The 21,755-nt window shown below is 34.6% G+C and overlaps 1 protein-coding gene and 1 pseudogene across 2 annotated transcripts; both read left to right on the forward strand.

Moving 5' to 3' along the window:
- Positions 1 to 5,286: 5,286 nt before the first annotated feature.
- On the forward strand, positions 5,287 to 8,491 carry LOC120132057 (two-component response regulator ORR24-like). 2 transcript variants are annotated; one of them, XM_039148904.1, is made up of 6 exons: positions 5,287 to 5,804; positions 5,974 to 6,126; positions 6,223 to 6,615; positions 6,706 to 6,782; positions 6,873 to 8,123; positions 8,205 to 8,491. In XM_039148904.1, exons 1-6 carry the CDS (start codon positions 5,657 to 5,659, stop codon positions 8,277 to 8,279), a joined length of 2,097 nt encoding a protein of 698 aa, XP_039004835.1. In that variant the 5' UTR covers positions 5,287 to 5,656; the 3' UTR covers positions 8,280 to 8,491. The 2 variants fall into 2 exon arrangements, with proteins under 2 accessions (XP_039004835.1, XP_039004834.1); XM_039148903.1 differs by having other exon boundaries at positions 6,223 to 6,782.
- Positions 8,492 to 9,193: 702 nt separating this feature from the next.
- On the forward strand, positions 9,194 to 10,012 carry LOC120132012 (annotated as a pseudogene).
- Positions 10,013 to 21,755: the final 11,743 nt, after the last annotated feature.

A 21,755-nucleotide genomic window follows, 5' to 3' on the forward strand; every position in this document is an offset into this window, starting at 1 on the left:
TAAAGATAATTTACTTTTAAAAGCAAAAGTTGATTTTGAAAATCAAAATCAAATTTTGAAAAATGATTTAGAGCTTTCAAAAATCAAAATAAATGATTTAGAAAAGAAAAATTTTGAGTTAGAAGTTAAGCTTGAAGGCTTAACAAAAGAAAAAGAATTAATTTCTAAAAATAACCTATTATGTGTAAAAATGGCAAAATGCTCACATTGCCATTTTCATGGTCATTTGGAACATACTTGTCCTTTGAAGAAAGGAAAACATTTTAAAATTAGACAAGTATGGGTTCCGAAAGGAACAAGGGGCATTGAAACTAACGTCCAAGGATCCAAAGCAATTTGGATACCAAAATCGAAATGAATGTCTCTTGTAGGTGTGTGTGAGCAATGGTGATGAAGATGATGATATTCAAGATGCTCTAGCCACACATGAAAAAGGAATGGGTAACCTCTAAGCTTAATGCTTTTAATTTTGGTTATTTGGTTGCTCATTTAATTTTAAGCATGCATGAGTTTTGATTTTAAGTAATTATGTATTATTTTTAATCTCATGTATGTTAAAAAGAAATTATGATGAACATTTTAATGTCTTAATAATTTTTCAAAATTTTTAGTTCATCATAATAAAATTTTGGTCAAAATTGGTTGTAATGCAATTGATATCTCTCTAACAATTGATATCAAATTTTCAAATACTTTGATTTTACAAATTTTAAAAATTTTTGACCTAAATTTGAATGTTTATGCATGTGGTTTAAATGAAAATGATATCTCTCTAACAATTGATATCAAAATTTTCAAATGCATAACATTTTTGGAAAACTTTATGCATATGCACTTAATTTTAACAATTGGTATTAATATCAAATTTCAACAATTGGTATTGCATAAAGTATTTTAGACTTGGATATATTGAATTTCATGTGCCTCTAACATGTTTGTTATTATTTGTAGAAATTCAATATTTTGTTTAAGTGTCATGAACTTAAAAGCTTAATTTTATTTGGAATGCATTTATTCAGGGGGAGTTTTGATTTTTCAAATGCTTTTTAAAATGTCAAATTTACTACTTACTCTCCAAAGTTATTTTGAACTTCAAAGATTGAATTATTTTTGATATAACAAAAAGGGGGAGAGGTTATGGTTTGAAAAATTCAATTTCTTAATGAAAAAGGAGAAAATTGGGAGCTTAACATTTTCATATGTTTTCCAACAACTAGTATCTTTTTCATTAAACATTTTACTAAGGGGGAGTTTTGTCAAAAACAATTTTTCAAATGTTTTGTTATATCAAAAAGGGGGAGATTGTTGAACTATGTTTCAATATAACAATTTAAGGCAAAATGGTTTTTGGACTTGAATTGAATTTACAAAATGTTTTTGGACTTAATTGAATTTATTCAAAGTTTTTAAAAGGTTTCAAAAATAATTCAAAATCAATTAAAATTCGGATTTGAGCCAAAAATATTTTAAGGGGCTTCAAGATTGCCCAGGGGGTATAGATTCCCCCCTAGGGGGTACAGATACCCCCTGCAGGTTTTTGCCTCCGAGAAAAACAGAATGTCCAGGGGGTACCGATTCCCCCATGTTCAACAGCCCAATGGTCATAATATTTGAATATTATGAAGGGGTATCGATTCCATATGAAGGGGTATCGATTCCCTCTATTCTGGGCAACCTTTTTGAGTATAAAAATCATCCCCAAACGGCTCCAAAACATCCCTAACGGCTATATACGACTTCAAACTCATTCCAAGCTATAAATACAAGCTGATGACACTTGAAGAAGTAAGAGAACAACTATCCAAGTAATCAAACACAAGAGAAGAGTTTTTCATTCTTATTTCATCTTTCTCTTGTAAATGTTTTGTTCTTGTGAGCTTAATTCTTGTAAACACCTACCTTAGAGAGGTTTTATTGTTTATATCTTTTATCCTTTTGTAAAGGGGAAAGGTTATAGCTTAGCCCGTGTAAAAGCTAGGGAAAGGTTCTAGTTTAGCCCGAAAAAACTAGGGAGTTGTAAGGTTATCTCTTTGTCCTCAAAAGAAAGAACAAATTAGTGAATTTGTTGGAAAATCCTTGGTGAGGAGCTAAGGTAGTGGACGTAGACTTTGATTGAGAAAGTCGAACCACTATAAATCGCTGTGCAATTCTCTATCTTTCAATCTCCTTACTCCCTAAACACAAAACCGTTCCGACCCCTCTTTGCAAATCGTTCCGGTTGTCGTTTCGAGCTTCCGAAAATCCTAACAAAAACTAACACTGAATATCCAGATCCTTGACTTACAGTTCCAGAAACATAAAAATTTAAACAAAAAACACACAATTCTTCCTCCATTTTTTCTTTGTAAATAAAAAGTTGAAAGACAGAGCACTGCTTGGGTTTATAATTTTACATGGCGTAAAACTGAAGAACAAAAACCAAACCAGAGTGCATGTGAGCGAAAGAGACAGAGATGTGAATGTGTTGTTTGGGATTTCTTTATATTTGATCATCTGTTGGAAAATCTTTAACCACAAGGATTAAACGAAGAAATTAATATATGTCATTTATACAAAATAATTATAGCTTTGTTGGTGACTTTCAACAATGATACTTATTTCCTTTTAGTAGTATTTGTCAACTATGTATTTCTAACCCTATTTTTTCTCACAAGCATTTCATCGAACATCTATGCTTCACCTGAGATGACCAGTATCTAATATTACACCTTGAATCATTGATGGTCCCGATAGTCCCTTGGTCGGGTATTCTCTTAATGGACCCTTATTCAAGTCAATACCTCCACATAATTCAAAGTTAGATTATAATTTCCCATGCATCCTCGACTGAAAAGTTGCGCTGGAAATGAGAAGAGAGAAGCGAAAGGAAAATTCGAGATCGAAAAGAAATTTGGGGTTTAGAATGAAATTAAGGATTGTGTTGAAAGTTTTAAAAGTTTGGGGACCTAAATGCAAGCGTTTGAAAAGTTTAGTGACCATATTGCAAATGAACTAAATGTTTGAGGACTGCCACATCATCTTCTTCTAACGGCAGTGTAACGACTTCAAACGGTCGGTTACGTCGGGTACCATATTGCAAACGGACTAAATGTTGGAGGACTGTATTGCAAGTTTTAAAAGTTAGGGAACCTAAATGCAAGTGTCAAAAAAGTTCAGTTACCATTACTATACTTTATCCTAAAATAAAATATTAGACTCCTGAAATAATATCATATATTTAAAATTTGATATTATGAATAAAATTTGAAACTATTATCATTATTTGTATATATAATATTCAATTTGAATTAGCTAATTATTAAATTAAATAATATTAGTTATAGAAAATAATTATGAACATGATAAACTTCATTAGGTAAAAAATGATGATTTTATGGAGGGATGGGCATGTGTCAAGTTTTTGATCTACCTGACCCAAGAAAAACGCATCATCCACCTGAAATTCGACCTAACTTAAGTTTAGGATGATTCCACCCGATGTCCTGACCCGAAACTAGACATGTCTTTTGAGATAAAACTCGCACCGGACTTGACAACCCGACACATATATATAATAGGATCCACTTACACGGTGTAAAACTCTTTACTTTTACATAAATTTAAGACTGTTTGATGAGCGAAAATAGATGGATGAGGTCAATGACTGAGCCACACCTTGGTGAGAGTGGGCACTGAAATATAAATTTTATTCAATTAATTACTTATTTTATGGACAATACATACCTTGAAGCTTTATATGTAACCATTTCATTTAAAAATTTTATGTTATTAACATATGTGTGCCCACCTTGAAAAGTATTTTTGGATCCTCAACTAGATAAGATTGACTCGTTGTTTTCCCCCAATAAATATCTTTACATTTCATACTTTTAATCTTAACATATGTTTTCCCCCAATATATATATATATATATATCTCAGCCATCTATTCTCACTCATCCAACGGTCTTAAATTTGTGTAAAACAGAAGAGTTTTTACATTGTGTGTATATATATGATTTCATTCAATAAAATGAGAATCTAATTAATATATATATATATATATACATTATTTTCCAGACTGGATCATATACTTTTCACCCTAAATTTAAATTTGACCCAACTCAAACTTTTCTCTAAAATAAACTTGATTCTAACATATTTTTTTAAAATATTGTCTCAATAGAATCGAATTCAATCCATATTTTCCCCTAATTTTAGGTAGCATGAATATAAAGAAGGCAATTCTCAACAAATTGAAGGAATTGTCAAAATGAAATTTTATGTTAGAGGTTAATTTCCCGGAAATAGTATTAATTAGCATTAAATCCTAAAAATTACCATAATTTGCGTAGATCTTCATGCTAATCTTTCATAATAAAAATCATTTAATAATTAATTTTAAATTTTAAATTTTGAAATACTTAATTCCAAGCCAAATATGTTAATACACGCACCAAAAAAAAACTATAACAAGGAAAGTGTGCCTTTAGAAGAAGTTTGTATTAATTGAAAACAATAAGACCGTTAATTTGTACACGCTAGACCCAAACCAACGGTCGAGATTGCGTAATCGGATAATTCATAAGGCATAAATGGGAAAGTCTAATTATGGTAGTTGGTAACGCTTCTAGAGAATAATTTCTTAAAGCGGGGAAAACACACTAGAGAAATAATGAAAATAAAATAAATGCCACAAAAAATAAAATAACAAGAAATGCTTTTAAAAAAGGGTAAACTACAACATTCATCACTGAACTTTACTTTCTATCCTATTTCACTCACTATACTTTCAATTTTTTCAGTTTACTCACTAAACTTTGAAGTTGCTCATGTTTTGATCATCCTGAATTATTTTATTGTTGTTTCGATATAAAATGGTATTTTTTTATTATTTAATATAAAAATAATTTAAAATATAAAATAAAACCCAAATGATGGTTGAGGGTGACGAGAAGGGATGATTATTTTAAATTATTTTAAATTTAATAATAATAAAATAATATTTTATTATTTATTTTAAAATATAAAATAAAACCCAAATGATGGTTGAGGGTGACGAGAAGGACGATGATTAATTTAAATTTAATAATAATAAAATATTATTTTATTATTTATTTTAAATTATTTTTATATTTAATTACAGTGATCAAAACATGAGTAATTTGAAAGTTCAGTAAGTAAATTGAAAAAATTAAAAGTATAGTGAGTGAAATAGAAGAAAGAGTAACGTTTAGTGACGAATTCTGTAGTTTACCCGAAAAAATTACTATAAAGAAAGCTCAGTTATCAAAATAATTCCTCAAAAAGGAATAAAGAAAATAAAGAAAATAAACTCTGTTCTGCTAACAAGGAAAAGCTAAAGACAAATACAGAGTAGAAAGAGAGAGAGAAGAGCAGAGAATTGCGTTGTACCCAAAAGTTCAAAGAGAGCTGAGGCATCTTAGCTCTGTTTTGGCTATCACATCATTGTTTCTTTGTACAGATTTTACTTGCAAAGCTTTTTTCCCCCCCTGCTTCAGCTTCCAATCTTACTTTGTACTAGTTTTGTTTGCTTTTTAGTGGGTTTGGCTATCTGGGTTTTATTTTAAAGTTGAAAAGATTGAAAACTTTACCTTTTTTATCTCAGTTTTTGCTTTGTTTTCTCGTCTGGGTTGTTTCAGTTTCCTTATTTTATAATGACTATGGAAGAGAAAACGGGTGGTTCCAATGGTGAAGATGGTGGCAAGGACCGGTTTCCTATTGGCATGCGTGTTTTGGCCGTTGACGATGATCCTATTTGCCTCAAAGTTTTGGAAAATCTGCTTCGTAAATGCCAATATCATGGTTAGTGGTTCTTTTTTTTTTCTTTTGAATTCTCTGGGAAGTTTTCTTTAATTCTTTTGTCAAAAGTCTTGTTTTGAACTTGAAGTTTAATTCAAAGATTCTGGTGATAAGATCTGTGTGTTGCTCATTGAAGTATGCATTTTGATTTATGGTATTTGTTCTTCTGTAGTTGTTACAACAAATCAGGCAATTACGGCCCTCAGAATGTTGAGGGAAAACAGAAACAGATATGATTTGGTTATAAGTGATGTTAATATGCCAGATATGGATGGCTTTAAGCTTCTTGAGCTTGTGGGGCTCGAAATGGACCTACCTGTAATCAGTAAGCATTAACCCCCTTTTTTCCCCATTTGATTTATGATTTAGATTTGTTTCAGAGTGATTTACCGTACTGTCTTCCTGTTTGATGAATTGCCAGTGTTGTCTGCTCATAGCGATACCAAGCTGGTAATGAAGGGTATTACTCATGGTGCTTGTGACTACTTATTGAAGCCTGTTCGAATCGAGGAGCTCAAGAACATATGGCAACATGTCGTGAGAAAAAAGAAACCTGACTCCAAGGATCACGGTAATTCGGGGAATCAGGATAAGACTTGGGGAGGAACCAGTGATGCCGGTCCGATGTCGACGTGCAGTTCTGATCAAAAGGTCATTAAGAAACGAAAGGATCAAAGTGAAGATGGGGATGAAGACTGTGAAGATAACGGCAGTGATAATGAGGACCCTTCGACCCAGAAGAAGCCTCGGGTTGTTTGGTCTGCAGAGCTGCATAGGAAGTTTGTTTCTGCCGTGAACCAATTGGGTCTTGACAGTGAGTTCTTCACTGTTGAGATTAGTGTTCCGTTCAATGACATTATGAAAGCTTTTAATTTTCTTTTTTGCTCTCTTTATTTAAATGCAGAGGCAGTTCCGAAGAAGATTCTCGACCTTATGAATGTTGAAGGGCTTTCGAGGGAAAATGTTGCAAGCCATCTGCAGGTAATCCCCATTCCTCTATTTTGTTTACTTTCTGCATTTTGATTCCTATAATGCACTTTAAAGCTTTACTATCTGATGTTTTCGTTGCAGAAATATAGGCTTTACCTGAAAAGGCTCAGTAGTTTTGCAACTCAACAAGCTAACATGGCTGCTGCATTCGGCAGTAAAGACCCCTCTTACTTGCGCATGGGTTCACTGGACGGCTTTGAGGATTTTCTAACGTTGACTGGACCCAGAAGGCTTTCGAGTGCTTCCCTATCGTCTTATCAACCAGGTGGAATGCTTGGGAGACTGAACTCCTCAACTGCTTTAAGCTTACGTGAGATTTCTTCCGGCATGATCCAACCGGGGTATTCTCAAACATTGAACAATTCAATCAATGGTCTCGGGAAGGTCCAGCCGGTTGTGTTACCTGCAAACCAGAATCAAAATGGAACTTTGTTTCAAGGGATCCCAACATCAAGTAATACTCTTCCTACTGCCTCAGGCATCCCCTTTGGAGAATTTGATCGTGTTAATGATTTGAATGTTTTTGTTGTCCCTAAGAACTTTCTCGATGCCGGAGTGATGGTTGGTAGATCAAATAATACTCTTCCTACTGCCTCAGGCAACCCTTCATTATTACAAGCAAACACACAACAGACACACAGTGGTACATTTGGAAATCAATTGTCTCTCGGTGTATCATCACTGAATCAGGAACCGTTTGACATGCATGTTCGCAGTTCTTCGAATTTTATTGATCATGGTAGATGCAGCGAAAACTGGCAAGGCGCGGTTCATTTATCCAGTTTCCCATCAAATTCATTGTCGACCAGTGAAGCTTTCAATCACGAGCAATTGGCAACTAATAATTTGCAAGAAAGCATCTCTTGGGCGAGCTCTCACCTTAATAACATCCCTCTTGATCATTCTTCTCCCCTGGCAAATTCGACGATTTCGAAGGACTCTAGAGGAGACATATCCCAAGTTGGTCTAAAGAATAATGTCATTCAGGATATCGATTACACAACAAAGCAACAGAGGGTCTATCGAAGGCACGATTACAACGGAAATATGAATCGTTCATTCAGCAGAATGGACTCCCTGGTTTCTGCAAGTGGACTTGTGGTGGACCAAAGCAATGCCATCGACAATAAATTAAACGATGTTTCTTTGTTCAGCCAATTTTCCGGTGGCAGTGCTTATGTTGTTCCACACCTTGAGGGTGAGAAATCCGCTTTCGATACAAAATCGAGATTGAATGTGGGCTTCCTCTTTGACCAGACCAAGTCACAGAGTGGTTTCAGTCAAACTGATTTCGAACCCTCAGATGATATAAAGATGTCCATGATCAAATCGGTGAGAAAATAGTTTCCCTTGCATCTCTTAGTTTTGAACGCTTGGAGAAGTTCCTTGAAATGACTATTTTCTCTGATGCAGGAGCAAAATAATGAGCCTCCATTGTTGGACGGAGAATTCGGATTCGATGCGTACTCCCTTGGATCATGCATATGAGAAGCTTGATGCTGATTCTAAGATATATGGGGTGGTTGCTTCATTTAATACCTTGTCGAAATTGATGACAACATCTTTCTTTATGGATTTCATTCTTCATGTCCTGCAAATTGATGAAATTGTAGTTTGAGAAATGTTTAGTTTCTCAGTTTTTCTTAGTTTCGTTTGTATCTTGTTTGTCATAGTTATGTGAAGGTTACAGAAGAGTTATAGCTTTTGCTGCTGAGAACGGTGAACTTCGAGTTTCGACAACACACAGATGGAACATGGTGCTTGAATTACAACAACTATCTATGATATTTAAATGAACTAAACAAACCTTCCCAACCCATTTCCCGAGCTGTTGTGAGTTTCCTCTCCTTGATCATCAAAGCCTCGGCTCGTTCTCTCGCCCACTTGTAAGTCTCTGTGGCGGCGATGCATTTTCGGCTTCCCTTTGGTACTGGGAAGCCACCCTTTTCGGCTTCCCATATCAGGCAAAAATCATGAATCTAAAGGAACAAGGCATATAATTAATCAATTTAGTTGATATATGAAAACTCTAACCTGTGTGTGAATAAACCATAGCTAGTATTAATTGAATTTCAACAAATCAGAATTATATTTTGGCAAAAATGGACTAAATATTGGACTGTTGCTCCTATCAAGTTCGCTTCTTCTCCAACCTTACCATCGGAAAACCAAATGACCCAAAACTCTTCATGCCATAGTCGGCCCAGAAGCTTCTATATGCATCCGGTAGTTTCAAGTTTCAACCATTCCACACACACACACATGAAAGGCCCTTAATCTTCCACGTCTCACTTAAAGACTTTCTTTGCATTTCCCCATTCTTATTTTTGTTTCTTTAAAACTTTTATTTTTGCTTATATATAATTACTACCATATCAGGAATCAGCAAAAAAGGTAGATAACAAAGCAAATCCTAAACCTGAACCGAAATTCCTCTCTTCTCTTTTGATCTAAACCCAAAACAAATAAACAATGTCGCAGGCAAAAATGGAAGCGGTGAAGAACTTGAACATCAAAAGATACATGGGGAGGTGGTACGAGATAGCTTCATTCCCTTCAAGGTTCCAGCCAAGGAATGGGGTGGACACAAGGGCTATCTATACTTTGAACGAGGATGGGACCGTGAATGTGCTTAACGAGACTTGGTCTGATGGAAAAAGAGGGTATATTGAAGGCACCGCCTACAAGGCTGATCCCAGCAGCAATGAGGCAAAGCTCAAGGTCAAATTCTATGTTCCTCCTTTCTTGCCCATCATCCCTGTTGTTGGAGATTACTGGGTTTTGTACATCGACGATGATTATTAGTATGCTCTTATTGGCCAGCCTAGCAGGACGTATCTCTGGGTATGTATTTTATTTCATCCCCCTCAATCTCCAATTGAAATTGTTCAAACGGAATGCATGTTCTGATTGTCTTTGTATTTTTTTGGGGGGTTTCTGGTGTAGATATTGTGCAGGCAGAATCATATGGATGATGAGATCTACAATCAGCTGGTGCAGAAAGCTGTAGTTGTGGGATATGATGTTAGTAAACTGCACAAGACCCCACATAGCGATCTTCCACCAGAAGAAGAGAGCTCTCCTAATGACACCAAAGGCATTTGGTGGATCAAATCCCTTATTGGGAGGTAGAAATCATGGTTTTGCGGAAATATCGAAATCCAGTTTGTAGACTATGGCTTTTTTGCGTGAACTCAATATTCCCACCTTGTGTTTGTTCTGCAAAGAAATAGGTTGGTTTTCAATTAAGGTTTAAAATAGATAAAATAATCTCAGTAATCGAAAATTTCTTATAATATACGATTTTGATCAATTTTTGTTTGATTTATCAAAATGACCAATAAAATAGTAATGCGATCTTTAAATCGCAACGCGATCTCCAGTATCGTAAATCAGTTTTTAGATTCGCAACGTGATTTTAACTATCGTATCGCGATTTTGACTATCGCATTGTAATTTTCCAAATTCACGTTGCGCTTTTAGAAAATCGCAATGAAAATATGTAAATCGAAACGCGATAATATATAATCACAACGCGATTTTGATTATCGCAACGCGATTCTGACTGTCGCAACGCTGAATTTCAAATTCGCAACAGATTTTAGTTTCGCAACACAAATGTTTTGGGTATATAACTACGCAGCAGCATCAACTCATAACCTAAACCTCTAAAACGCAACTCATTTTATCTTCATCTATCGCTCTCTCCGGAGACATCTGTTCCTATATCCAACGACATCCTTCCCCATCCGGCAACAGGTTTTAGTTTCGCAGCTCGTTTGTTTAGTAAATTAATTTACAATGAAATCATCTAATGTTGATCATGTTTGGATAGATTTGTGTTTTGGAGGGTCATGGGAGAATGTTCATGGTGTTTTACAATATATGTCTTTACCCATGAATCTTCAACTAAAATTGTCATTAAAAAAATTAACTTATGAAACTCTAATGTTACGTGTTGCAAGTAAATTGAATTTAGAACCCTTAAGTGGATTTAGGCTATCTTATCAGAGAAAAGGTAAAATTTATTTGTTAACCGACAATGAAGATGTTGAACGATTCATTGCTTACATTAGTGTTTCGCAAGATGATGTTACATTGTATGTTGTTGAACCTAGAAGTAGTGAAGTTGGGTCAGTAGCGGGTAGTAATCAACTAAGTTTTTCAACTCCAGTTTATGGTGCTCAAAATTTAATGGTTCTACCACAATTTCATCACCAAGCAAATTTTGTTTCACCACATTTCCAATACCAAACACAATCTCAAAACCCACAACATTTCCCTAATCCAAATCCCAATCAATTTTCAGCACCAAATTCCGGTTTTCGTATTAACCAGTTAGACGATGATGAGCCAACAGAAAAAATTGTGAGTACTAGTCGGTATTCAAAATTTGATCTTGGTCAATACCCGGACTTTGATCTTGGTCAATACTCGGATTTTGATGATGTTTCAGAAGAAGAAACAGACCCTGTGTGTAATGATTTTGATATTGGTCAATACCCGAATTTTAATGATGAAACAGCCGCTGTCGAGGAAGATGTTGTTGATGATAATGAGGAGGAAGTTACGACTGTGAATAAACATGTTGAACATCCATTCTGTAATTCATATAACCCTGAAGAAGAAAAAGAAGAAGAAGAAATCCCCGAAGAAAAGTCCCCGAAGAAAATGCCACGGGAGTATAACTGGAATATGCCATAATTACTTTAGATACCGGAAGAAGAGTTGGTAAAAATAGCAGTTGATTGTTACATAAAAATTATTCGTATCAAGAAAGATGATTGTTTTGATACAAAGGAAGACTTGAAGATAGCTTTGTATACGAAATGTGTGGAAGATGGCTATCAACTAAAAGTTAACAAATCAAGCAAAGATCGTTTCGAAACAAGGTGTATGATTGACAAAAACTGTACGTGGCGTATGATTGCAAAGAGGATAAAAGATTACGAAATGTTTCAAGTTAGGAATTTTATTGATAAACATACATGTTCAAGAACTCAAGTTTTTCCTCACCATAGACAGGCAAACAAAAAGGTGTTGGGTGGTTTTCTGGCTGAGTTAATGTTTTTGAATGGCAGGGTATATTGGGGACATGAAATTATGACTGACATGAATGCTCGGTTCAAGATTAGTATCTCATATTCTCAAGCTTGGAGAGCCAAATGTTATGCATTGGAATTGTTGAGGGGGTCGCCAGAAGCATCGTTTGCCCAACTGCCAGCTTATTGTCACAATTTAAAGCTGAAAAATCATGGGTCGGTAACTCATATCAAAACAGATAGAGATGGACGCTTTGAGTTGCTGTTTATCGCCATTGGTGCTGTTATTAGTAAATCAATATAATTTTGTTGACTCATTTTTGTTAGTTACATGCATTTCACATTTAAATGATTATATTTCTTGTGTATATGATTTTGTAGATTCGTTCATTTATTACTTGCATGCGCCCAGTTATTATAGTTGACGGAGCACATTTAAAAGGTCGATATCTTGGAGTAAACTTATCAGCAGTAGCCATGGATGCTAACAATGGGATACTACCAATAGCTTACGGGGTTGGCAAATCTGAAACCTCTTATTCATGGACATGGTTTATAGGGCATCTTAGGGATTGCATAGGTCCTATTAGCAATCTGACAATCATATCCGATAGGGCAAAATCAATTGACAACGCTGTTAGAAGGTGTTTCCCATATGCTTTTCATGGACTTTGTGGTGTTCATTTGTATAGAAATCTAAAATCAAGGTCTGCTGGTATAAAAAATACAAATGGATATACTAGAAGGCTGTAAAAGCTAATCGGGAAGTGGATTTTAATAAGCATATAAATTGTTTAAGACGTGTTTTGCCTCAGTGTGCTCAAACACTAGAAGATGTCGGGTTTGAAATATGGTCAAGAGTACATCAACTTGGAGCAAGATATGGTTTCATGACGTCTAATAGTGCAGAATCAATCAACGCTCTAAGTCGTCATTCCCGGAAATTACCCATTACTATGTTAATGGAGTTTTTTCGAGCCTCTATTCAACAGTAGTACTACAAGAAAATAAACCATGCAGGTATTATTTCTTTAAATTCGTAACTTATCATATATTTTACTAAGTATTATTTATTTAAATTTACAGGAACATTAGAACATCGTGTTACACCATGGACTGAAGAAAAGATAACGAAACGTGTTGTGAAGTCAACGTCATGGAGAGTTGAACCATGTTCAAACACTTTATTTGAAGTACTGGATAATAACTTAAACGGGCTTGTCGATCTAAATGCAAAGACATGTAGTTGTATGAAATGGCAAACATCTGGTTATCCGTGTGGCCATGTTATAAAAGTTGCTCTTCATCTAAACCAAGATGATTCAAGCGCATACGCTATGGATTGCTACACTACATAAGTATATCGACAGACTTATGCCGAGATTATCTACCCTATTCCACATCCTTCTTAGTAGGACATACCAAATCACTTACAAACAGTTTTGCCACCAGCCATGGACAGAAGGCTACCTGGCCAACCAAAAAGTCGTGATCGTATACCGTCTAAGGGTGAAGAGAATAAGAGATTGACATGTAGTCGGTGCAAGGAAAGTGGTCATACAAGGTTGACATATGGATTACCAGTGCCATCACAATCATCTTTTCCTCTACCAAAATATGGATCCTCATCAAAATCCAAAGCTCATATGGTGTCAAGAAAAAGGCAATCAAAATCCCAATCACAACCGGCTTCACCTTTTGGGACTATTAACTTAGGTGATTTTTAAATGCAAACGTTGTATTATCTGTATTTTATGTGTAAACTATTAACATTTTCAGTTAGGCATGTATTAGTAACTTGAGTTTGAACATTGCTATGATCTGTTCAGTTGTTATCACTTATTACACATTCATTTGAACAACGCGAATTTGACTATTATGTGTATTTTATGTGTAAACTTTTAACATTTTCAGTTAGGCATGTATTAGTAACTTGAGTTTGAACATTGCTATGATCTGTTCAGTTGTTATCATTTATTACACATTCATTTGAATATCGCAACGCGAATTTGACTATCGCAACACGAATTTGACTATCGCAACGCGAATTTGATTATCGCAACGGGAATTTGACTATCGCAACGAGAAAATCGCAAAGCGTATTAGACTATCGCAACGCGAATTGACTTTCGCGTTGCGATTTTGGCTTTCGCATTACGATTTTGACTTTCGCATTGCGATTTTGAGTTTAGCGTTGCGAAAGTGTACCTTCAACAGGTCTTTTGCCTTCAATATGATGTAGATTGAAATCAACAAATCAACTTTTATATTTCAATCAATTAAATAAGCACAAATAAGAATTATTTACACATAAATTAAACAAAGCAACTTTTACAAATCAATTAAACAAGCACAAATAAGAATTATTTACACATCAATATTAAACAAATCAACTTTTACAAATCAATTTTACAAATCAATTAAACAAGCAAAAAATGCTAATAATTCTTATTTACCTCATCAATTAAACAAATCAGACTTTTAAGAATCAATTAAACAATCAAAAAAAGTGTACCCCAGACAGTTGTTTATGTGCCCATACATCAATTTCACGTAGCTCACTTCAGGATTAACCTGCAGAAACCAAACATTTGCTCAAACAACACTTTCTACACATCTAAAACCAACAAACAACAAATTATTATTGAATTCTAGGTACTTAACAACACTTGCATTTGACTTACAAATTGTTTATAGACACTTTCATAACGCGGATACAGGTAGGCAGCGTCTGGCATATATCGCTCTAGCCATAAATTGCCGAAACCACAAGCCTACTGTACATCTATCTCTATCGGTGGGAGGTAGAAACTGTGTACTTCCTGTCGTCAAACGCTCCATGCACATGCATACGAGAGGACCACAATCCCCTCTGGCTTCCATGCACATGCACATTGAACTTCTTTGGCTTCTTATTTCCAGAATAAGTCCAATAATTAATCGCATCCAATAATTTAGCCAAATGAGAGCTCCATCCCTTAATAATATCTCTCAAATCAGACAATGATGTGTAATTTATCATGCTGTCATATACTATTGTCTTCAGGGATGGGAGTTGAAGCTCGACGAGAAGCCAATGAGTACGATCCAAAACAGAGATAAACACCTGCAATCATAAGTAATAATTCAAATTACGCACTTATTTATGAACACCTTTAAATTATTTAAAAAAAATAAATACAAATCTTATCGACCTCCCACCATGCAGGATAAAGTTTAGCTTGTCCATTAGCCAACACATATGATTCCTATCGTTGATTCTTCAAGTGAACTACGTGAAAAGACGTCGGCATAATTGTATATCGCGTACTTTTTTTTATTTTTTCTTCAATTTCCTTACTATTAGAAGACGTGACACCCATGCATCAATATGCTATTTTACAAAAAAATACATATATTAATGAATTACATAAATTTAAAAAAAAATTAATCAAAATGAAATATAAGAAGAAATATAAGACTTACCCCCCATCGAAATAACCTTTGTCTTCAACCCCTAATAACACACCCCACCAAGACCGATCAATCAACAAATGCATATCATCGTTGAGTTTGTATATGTCAGCATAACACCCTTGTCTCCGCTCATGTAGATAAAAATCAACTGCGGTCTTAGCCCAAATGGTATTATCCAGAATTGTTTCCGGTAGTTGTCTCCTCTCCACTCCATATGCCAGAATGGTACTGGCAGGTAACTCATACGAAAGCCAATATTCATCCATCATGTCCGGCACGTGAGGGGGTTTCTTAATAATTCGACATATTAAGCCGTATGAATCGGAATCTTGAATGGTGGGAGGGACATCTTCAACGATGATAGGGGCCTCTTGAACAATGGGAGGGGACTCTTGAGGGATGATAGGGGCCTCTTGAACGATAGGAGATGCCTCTTAAACGATGACAGGTGAGTCGGGCTTCTTCTTACGGAATCTTCGCACTATTGGGGTGAACGGAGACGTAATGGCACGTGCATGCCGTCTGATACGTGAACCCCATCGTGCAAGAAAAACCCGACGTAAAGCATCCACCTTATCGGGCCGCTAAAAATAAATTACATAAATCAGTAAATAAACATACATGATATTAAACAGTGAAAACAAAAAAAATATGTTTCAAACTTGCACCGTATTCACCCAAGTCATTATTCTATCATAGTTCACAAAATGCATCAGATAACATTTCGGAAGTAAGCACTTATAAACATTTAAAAGGACATCATATAGGTTTAGTGCATGTTCAAGGACAACATAAAGAGTAGTAGTTTATTCTTGAAACTTAAATTTGCAACACTGTGAAGTTAGTATTTGTCTTTGTCTTTTGGTTGAAGTAATGCAATTCATTCAAGTTTCAATTTGCAGAAGAAGAATAGTTTCTGAAACTTAAAATCGCAACACGAAACTTAAATCACAACGCGAAAATGACTATCGCAACGCGGAAATGACTATCGCAACGCGAATTTGACTATCGCAACGGGATAATCGCAATGCGAAACCAAAATCGCATCGCGAAAATAAATTCGCGTTGCGATAGTCATTTTCGCATTGCGATTTTCACGTTGCGATTTTATTTCGCATTGCAATTATCCCGTTGCGATAGTCATTTTCGCGTTGCGATTTTAAGTTTCGTGTTGCGACTATTCTTCTTTTGCAAATTGAAACTTGAATGGATTGTATTACTTCAACCAAAAGAAAAACAAAGACAAATACTAACTTCACAGGGTTATTTTAGAACTGTTTAGCAGTATTGGCAGCAACTGAATGAATTTACTAAGCAATCTAAGTGAAATGGTTAATCTAAGTGAAATTACGAGTAAATCAAGTTAAATATGAAAAATCTTAAACTTACCTCGTTGCGTAGAGTATGAACCTCATTCTGCAATGATGCTACCATCTCACGTAGAGCCGCTACCTCACCACGTAAAATAGATACCTCATCACGCCATGCACCATTGTCATTGCGTAAAGTACTGACCTCCTCACGCAAGGCATTGACCTCATCACGTAACTCCCCTAACTCATCCCGTGGAGGTGGATAACAGGGAGATAAATGTCGTGGCATCTTTGTCGATCGCCTATCATGAGGTGATGGTGGAGAAGAGGCTCGATGATGTGACAGAATAGGTGATGGCTCTCGTTGTAGAGGTATATAGTGTGGTCGATCAGGTGATGGCTCTCGAAGTGGAGGCTGCTCATTATCCGTGCCATCAATAAAACACTTACTAGCTTGCCACCAATCAGTGGCAAGCTCAGCCTCCGTGGGTGTCAGCCTCTGTAATGGAGTGTTGGCCTCCTAATAATATAAAAGCTCAAACAAAGTTAAACGTGTACTAGTAATAACTTGTTATATATGGTAGTATTTGTGTTAACTTACAACATTTATTGTCGTATACCGTAGTAACTCTTCCCAAATCAATAGCCGTCGTTTCCTCTTCCAGGAAATAGCTCTAGGAATATCATTTGAAGTTTTAATGCATATGTCTGCATGTCGGGAAAAGCCTCAAATATCCAAATCTACAAAAATAATATAATAAACAAACATTAGTAATTGTTAAATAATTAATTATAATTTTGGAAACATTATATAGAAATTCTTACCTTAAAGGCCCAAATAAAGCCTGACAAAGTATATTTGGAACCATCGCCACGCAAACTTTTGCGGTCATCAAAGGCAGACGACAACTTATTCCAGGTAGCTTTCCATAGATATGAACCCCACGGAAACAGGTTCCATGCATTTAGGTCCTCTACCAATAATATTAGGTCCTAAGGAATAGGTTGTTTGGCCTCTCTGCCTAAAAAATCGGCATGCAAAAGTACTAAAAGGCATACTCGGACAACATCGACGTCATCCATCTGAGTAAAATCATCTTTCTTATTCAATAATCTCGTCAAGTCGTCGACGTGTAAATTCGGCTTCTCCATTGACAGCTCAGGAAAAACCCGGGATAACCATGATGGGCGGGTAATATGACTAGTGTATCGACCTACATCATCGTGTCCGAAGCGTAGACCAGTGATTAAGCAAAACTCCTCCCGCCCAAAACACGTATACGCCGGTGGAAAATAAAACCATATCTCTTCATTACCACGTTTTATACTCTCGGGTAGATCGCTAGTCATGGTCTGAAGCCACAAATGGGTCAACATAGCATCTCCACCCGGATGTTATACTTTCAGCCATGGCCCGAAGCAAGTATCCTCAAACAATTTTCTTTGTACAGGTGAAAGCTTCGAAGCAATTGTAGTGACTAGGCTTATTTTATTCCTTAAGGTCAATTGAGCCGAAAAAAAGTTCTACAAAAACAATAAACATACCAAGTTAGATTAAAAACTACACTGTGAAGATATACCAAAAATAATAATAAACATAAAGAGTAGTAGTAGTTTATTCTTCAAACTTAAATTTGCAACACTGTGAATTTCGTATTTGTCTTTGTTTTTTGGTTGAAGTAATGCAATTCATTCAAGTTTCAATTTGCAGAAGAATAATAGTTTCTGAAACTTTTATCGCAACACGAAAATGAAAATTGCAACACAAAAATGACTATCGCAATGCGAATTGAAAATCGTAATACGAAAATGACTATCGCAACGCGAATTAAACTATCGTTACGATTTTCATTTCGCGTTGCGATCCTCGGTTTCAAATAGTCATTGTCTAAAATTGAAACTTGAATGAATTGCATTACTTCAACCAAAAGACAAAACAAAGACAAATACTAATTTTACAGGGTTAAAGACTAAACAGTTTAGCAGTATTGGCAGCAATCGAATGAATTTAATAAGTAATCTAAGTGAAATGGCAAAATTTTCAAAATAAAATAATTAAAAAAACTAACCCTTTGTGGTTGATTTGGTTGATTTTCCATTTCTGATCGTGAATGATTGTGAGGGTGGCTCTGAGAGATGGATATAGACGGATTTCGCCGGAGATGGGGACGGATTTCGTCGGAGATGGGGACGGATGTCGCCTTAGAGAGTGAGAATGGAGATGAGACTGAGTTGTGATTTAGGGTTTTAGGTTAAGAGTTGCGATTACGGGATGTATTAATATTCGTGTTTGGAATTTGAAAATAAAATATGCGTTGCGATACTAATGGCGCTTTGAAAATCACATTGCACTTTTGTATTATCGCATTGCGATAGTCAGAATCGCGTTGCGATTTACATATTCGCATTGCGATTTTCTAAAATCACAATGCAATAGTCAAATCGTGTTGCGAATCTGGAAACTGATTTGCGATACTGGAGATCACGTTGCGATTTAGAGATCGCATTGCAATTTTGTTGGTCATTTTGACAAATCGAAAAAAAATTGATCAAAATCGTATATTATAAGGAATTTTCGGTCACTGAGATTATTTTCCCTTTAAAATATGAAACTCTGATCAAGTTATATGCAATTATTTTGAGACTAAAGCAATTACTTTATACATATATGGTTTTCCCATTTCAAAGGTCATCTACTTGCTAGATGTTATTCAGAACAGTTTCTTCTGGCTTGCGTAATGCATACCATGGACAAATTTACTTCGACATATGCTATAGTAAAATTGATAATGAACAAAACAAATAAAAAACAATCAGTTAATCAGACGGACCTTCGTGCTGGACGGACTGACGCTGGCCGGGAGGCGTACGTTCAGCGACGGTGCCAGCAAAAAAGACAATAAACTCCCTGACGCTTGGCCTTTGGAAGTAACCAAAATGGTTCACATCGTCGGATGCGTTCGCCGTCGGATCGGATCCTTCTGGGATGCTCTTCAACACCATTAACGACGTGATCTTCATCTTTTCCCTTCTCTCTTAATTTTCCAAAAGATTAACAAATTATATTTCCTTATTCTATATGCCAAGAAAAAACATTTGTTCTTGTTTCATTTCCTGCTGGTATTATTTCCTCTTCAGATTCGTTAGTGAATACATATCTAGTTGGATGCATCCGGCCGTTGATTTGTCTAATCCCACTAGAATCTAGTGTTACAGGCCGTTCGATGTTTCTTAATTTGATAAATTCAAATTTGATAATGTATTTTATTCTCTCATATTTTACTCATTGTACTTTAAATCTTTTTTATTTTTTCATTGAACTTAATACATTATGTTTTTGTCACTTGACTATTAAATAGTTAACGACATTAAAATGAGTAATTACATAGATGCAAAATGATATTGTTTTGGTAAAACTTTTGTTTTTTGAACAACGATGTTGTCTTTAATTAATGAAGGAGTGACTAAAATAGGAGAGAGTAAAGATCAATGACAAAAAATCCCAATAAATTAAGTTCAATAAGAAAGTTGAAAACTTTTAAAGTTCAGTGAGCATTATAGAAAAGGTAACGAATTTCAGTGATAAATTTATAATTTACCCTTCTTAATTTGTGTACGTTTCAAGCTGGACCATCCAGTCCAGTTAAAACCCAGCCAACTTAAGAACTTAGGGTTGGTAAGTCCCCTTGAAATATAATCAGCATAGCCCAATGAAAGTGTAGCTAGTCCAGAGACTATAGTCTAATTATGAATTTAATGTCTCTACTTTACAAAAACTGAGAAAATAGTTCTTTGACTTTAATTTATTAGAATTCAATCCTTGTAATTGATGAAAATTGAGAGGTTAGTCCAACGAAAAAAAAACTATCAAACTTTAGTCATATTGCTCATAAAAAAATTAACAATTCAACAGTTATAGAGAAATAAAAAGTAATTATTCAATAATTTCTAAGAATTAATTTTGAATTATGAAGAAAGTTATGACACGAAATTGTTATTTGTAAATTATAAAGATGAAAAATTGTTATTGGTTAACCAAAAAGAAAGAAAGAAAACATCAAATATTGAACTAGGATCAGTTGTAAAATTTCAACTAAGATCGGTTATGTGGTAAATTACACTTAAAATAGTTGAATTTTAGACTGTCAATCAGTTATATTATTAAATTATTAAATTATTAAACCATTAATACCATGATGATGTGATGTTAAAGTTACAAATTTTAAATTTATTTATTTATTTTTATTTGTTATCAAAAATTGTTATTTGTCAATATTTTTTATGATTACTATAGACGATAAACTCGTCTCGTGATCCTCTATCACATTATTAGTTTAGTGTTTTCATTTTTTTTAAATTCACTAATAATTTCTTTTTAAAGATTTGCGTGTTTTTCTGAATTTGAAGTATTTGGGTAGTATTTGTTCAAAGATTCAAACAGTTAAAAGTATTTTTGTTAAAAAAAAATAGATTTTGTTGGTTTTGATTAAGTTTCGTGGCAAATCAATATAAAGAAAAAAGAAAAGTGAAATACGAATATTTTAATACCGGATGACAATCAGTGACGAGCGATAATTTACCGAAAATAACAACAACACTAGGAGTTGATGATTTTTTGCATGAATCAGTTCGATACAGAAGATAAAGAGTAATGTCTAAAATTAAAATACTAAAAAGTATAAAAAAAATCAAATATTATACGAAAGAAATGATGACGTTACGATATTAACGATTTAAAGGTACTAAAATAATTTAAAATTTAACTATAAAAGTGATACGCAAACTAAAATTAAGCAATATTCAAGTGCAATTTATTCTAAATTTCACTAGAAGTCCTTACATAGGGATGGATTTAGGCGGGGCGATCGATACCTTAAAAATTTAAGATTATTTTATATTTTAGATTTTATCTATGTATTTTTTATTGAAAATTTATTTTTGCCCCCTAAAATTCTATAATTTCAAGTTCGTCGCCTGAAATTTTATAAATTCAAGTTCACATTCGAACATAAAATCATGTGTCCGTCCTGTAAACCTTACATATGGAAAAAAAAATAATAATAAAAACATAATTTTTTTTGTTAATATGGGGTAAATACAAGATAATATTTGTTCATAGATAACTCTCTATCATTTGACATTGAACGTTTACG

The sequence above is a fragment of the Hibiscus syriacus genome, unplaced genomic scaffold (assembly GCF_006381635.1).
Source record: "Hibiscus syriacus cultivar Baekdansim isolate YM2019G1 unplaced genomic scaffold, ASM638163v2 tig00110557_pilon, whole genome shotgun sequence".
Lineage (NCBI taxonomy): Eukaryota > Viridiplantae > Streptophyta > Magnoliopsida > Malvales > Malvaceae > Hibiscus > Hibiscus syriacus.

Bases quoted from the DNA above. Each gene is read 5' to 3' on its own strand.
- LOC120132057 (XM_039148903.1), top strand. From the start codon at position 5,657: ATGACTATGGAAGAGAAAACGGGTGGTTCCAATGGTGAAGATGGTGGC. The intron at 6,127-6,222 runs GTAAGCATTAAC...ATGAATTGCCAG, and splicing joins AATGGACCTACCTGTAATCA to TGTTGTCTGCTCATAGCGAT. The intron at 6,783-6,872 runs GTAATCCCCATT...TTTTCGTTGCAG, and splicing joins ATGTTGCAAGCCATCTGCAG to AAATATAGGCTTTACCTGAA.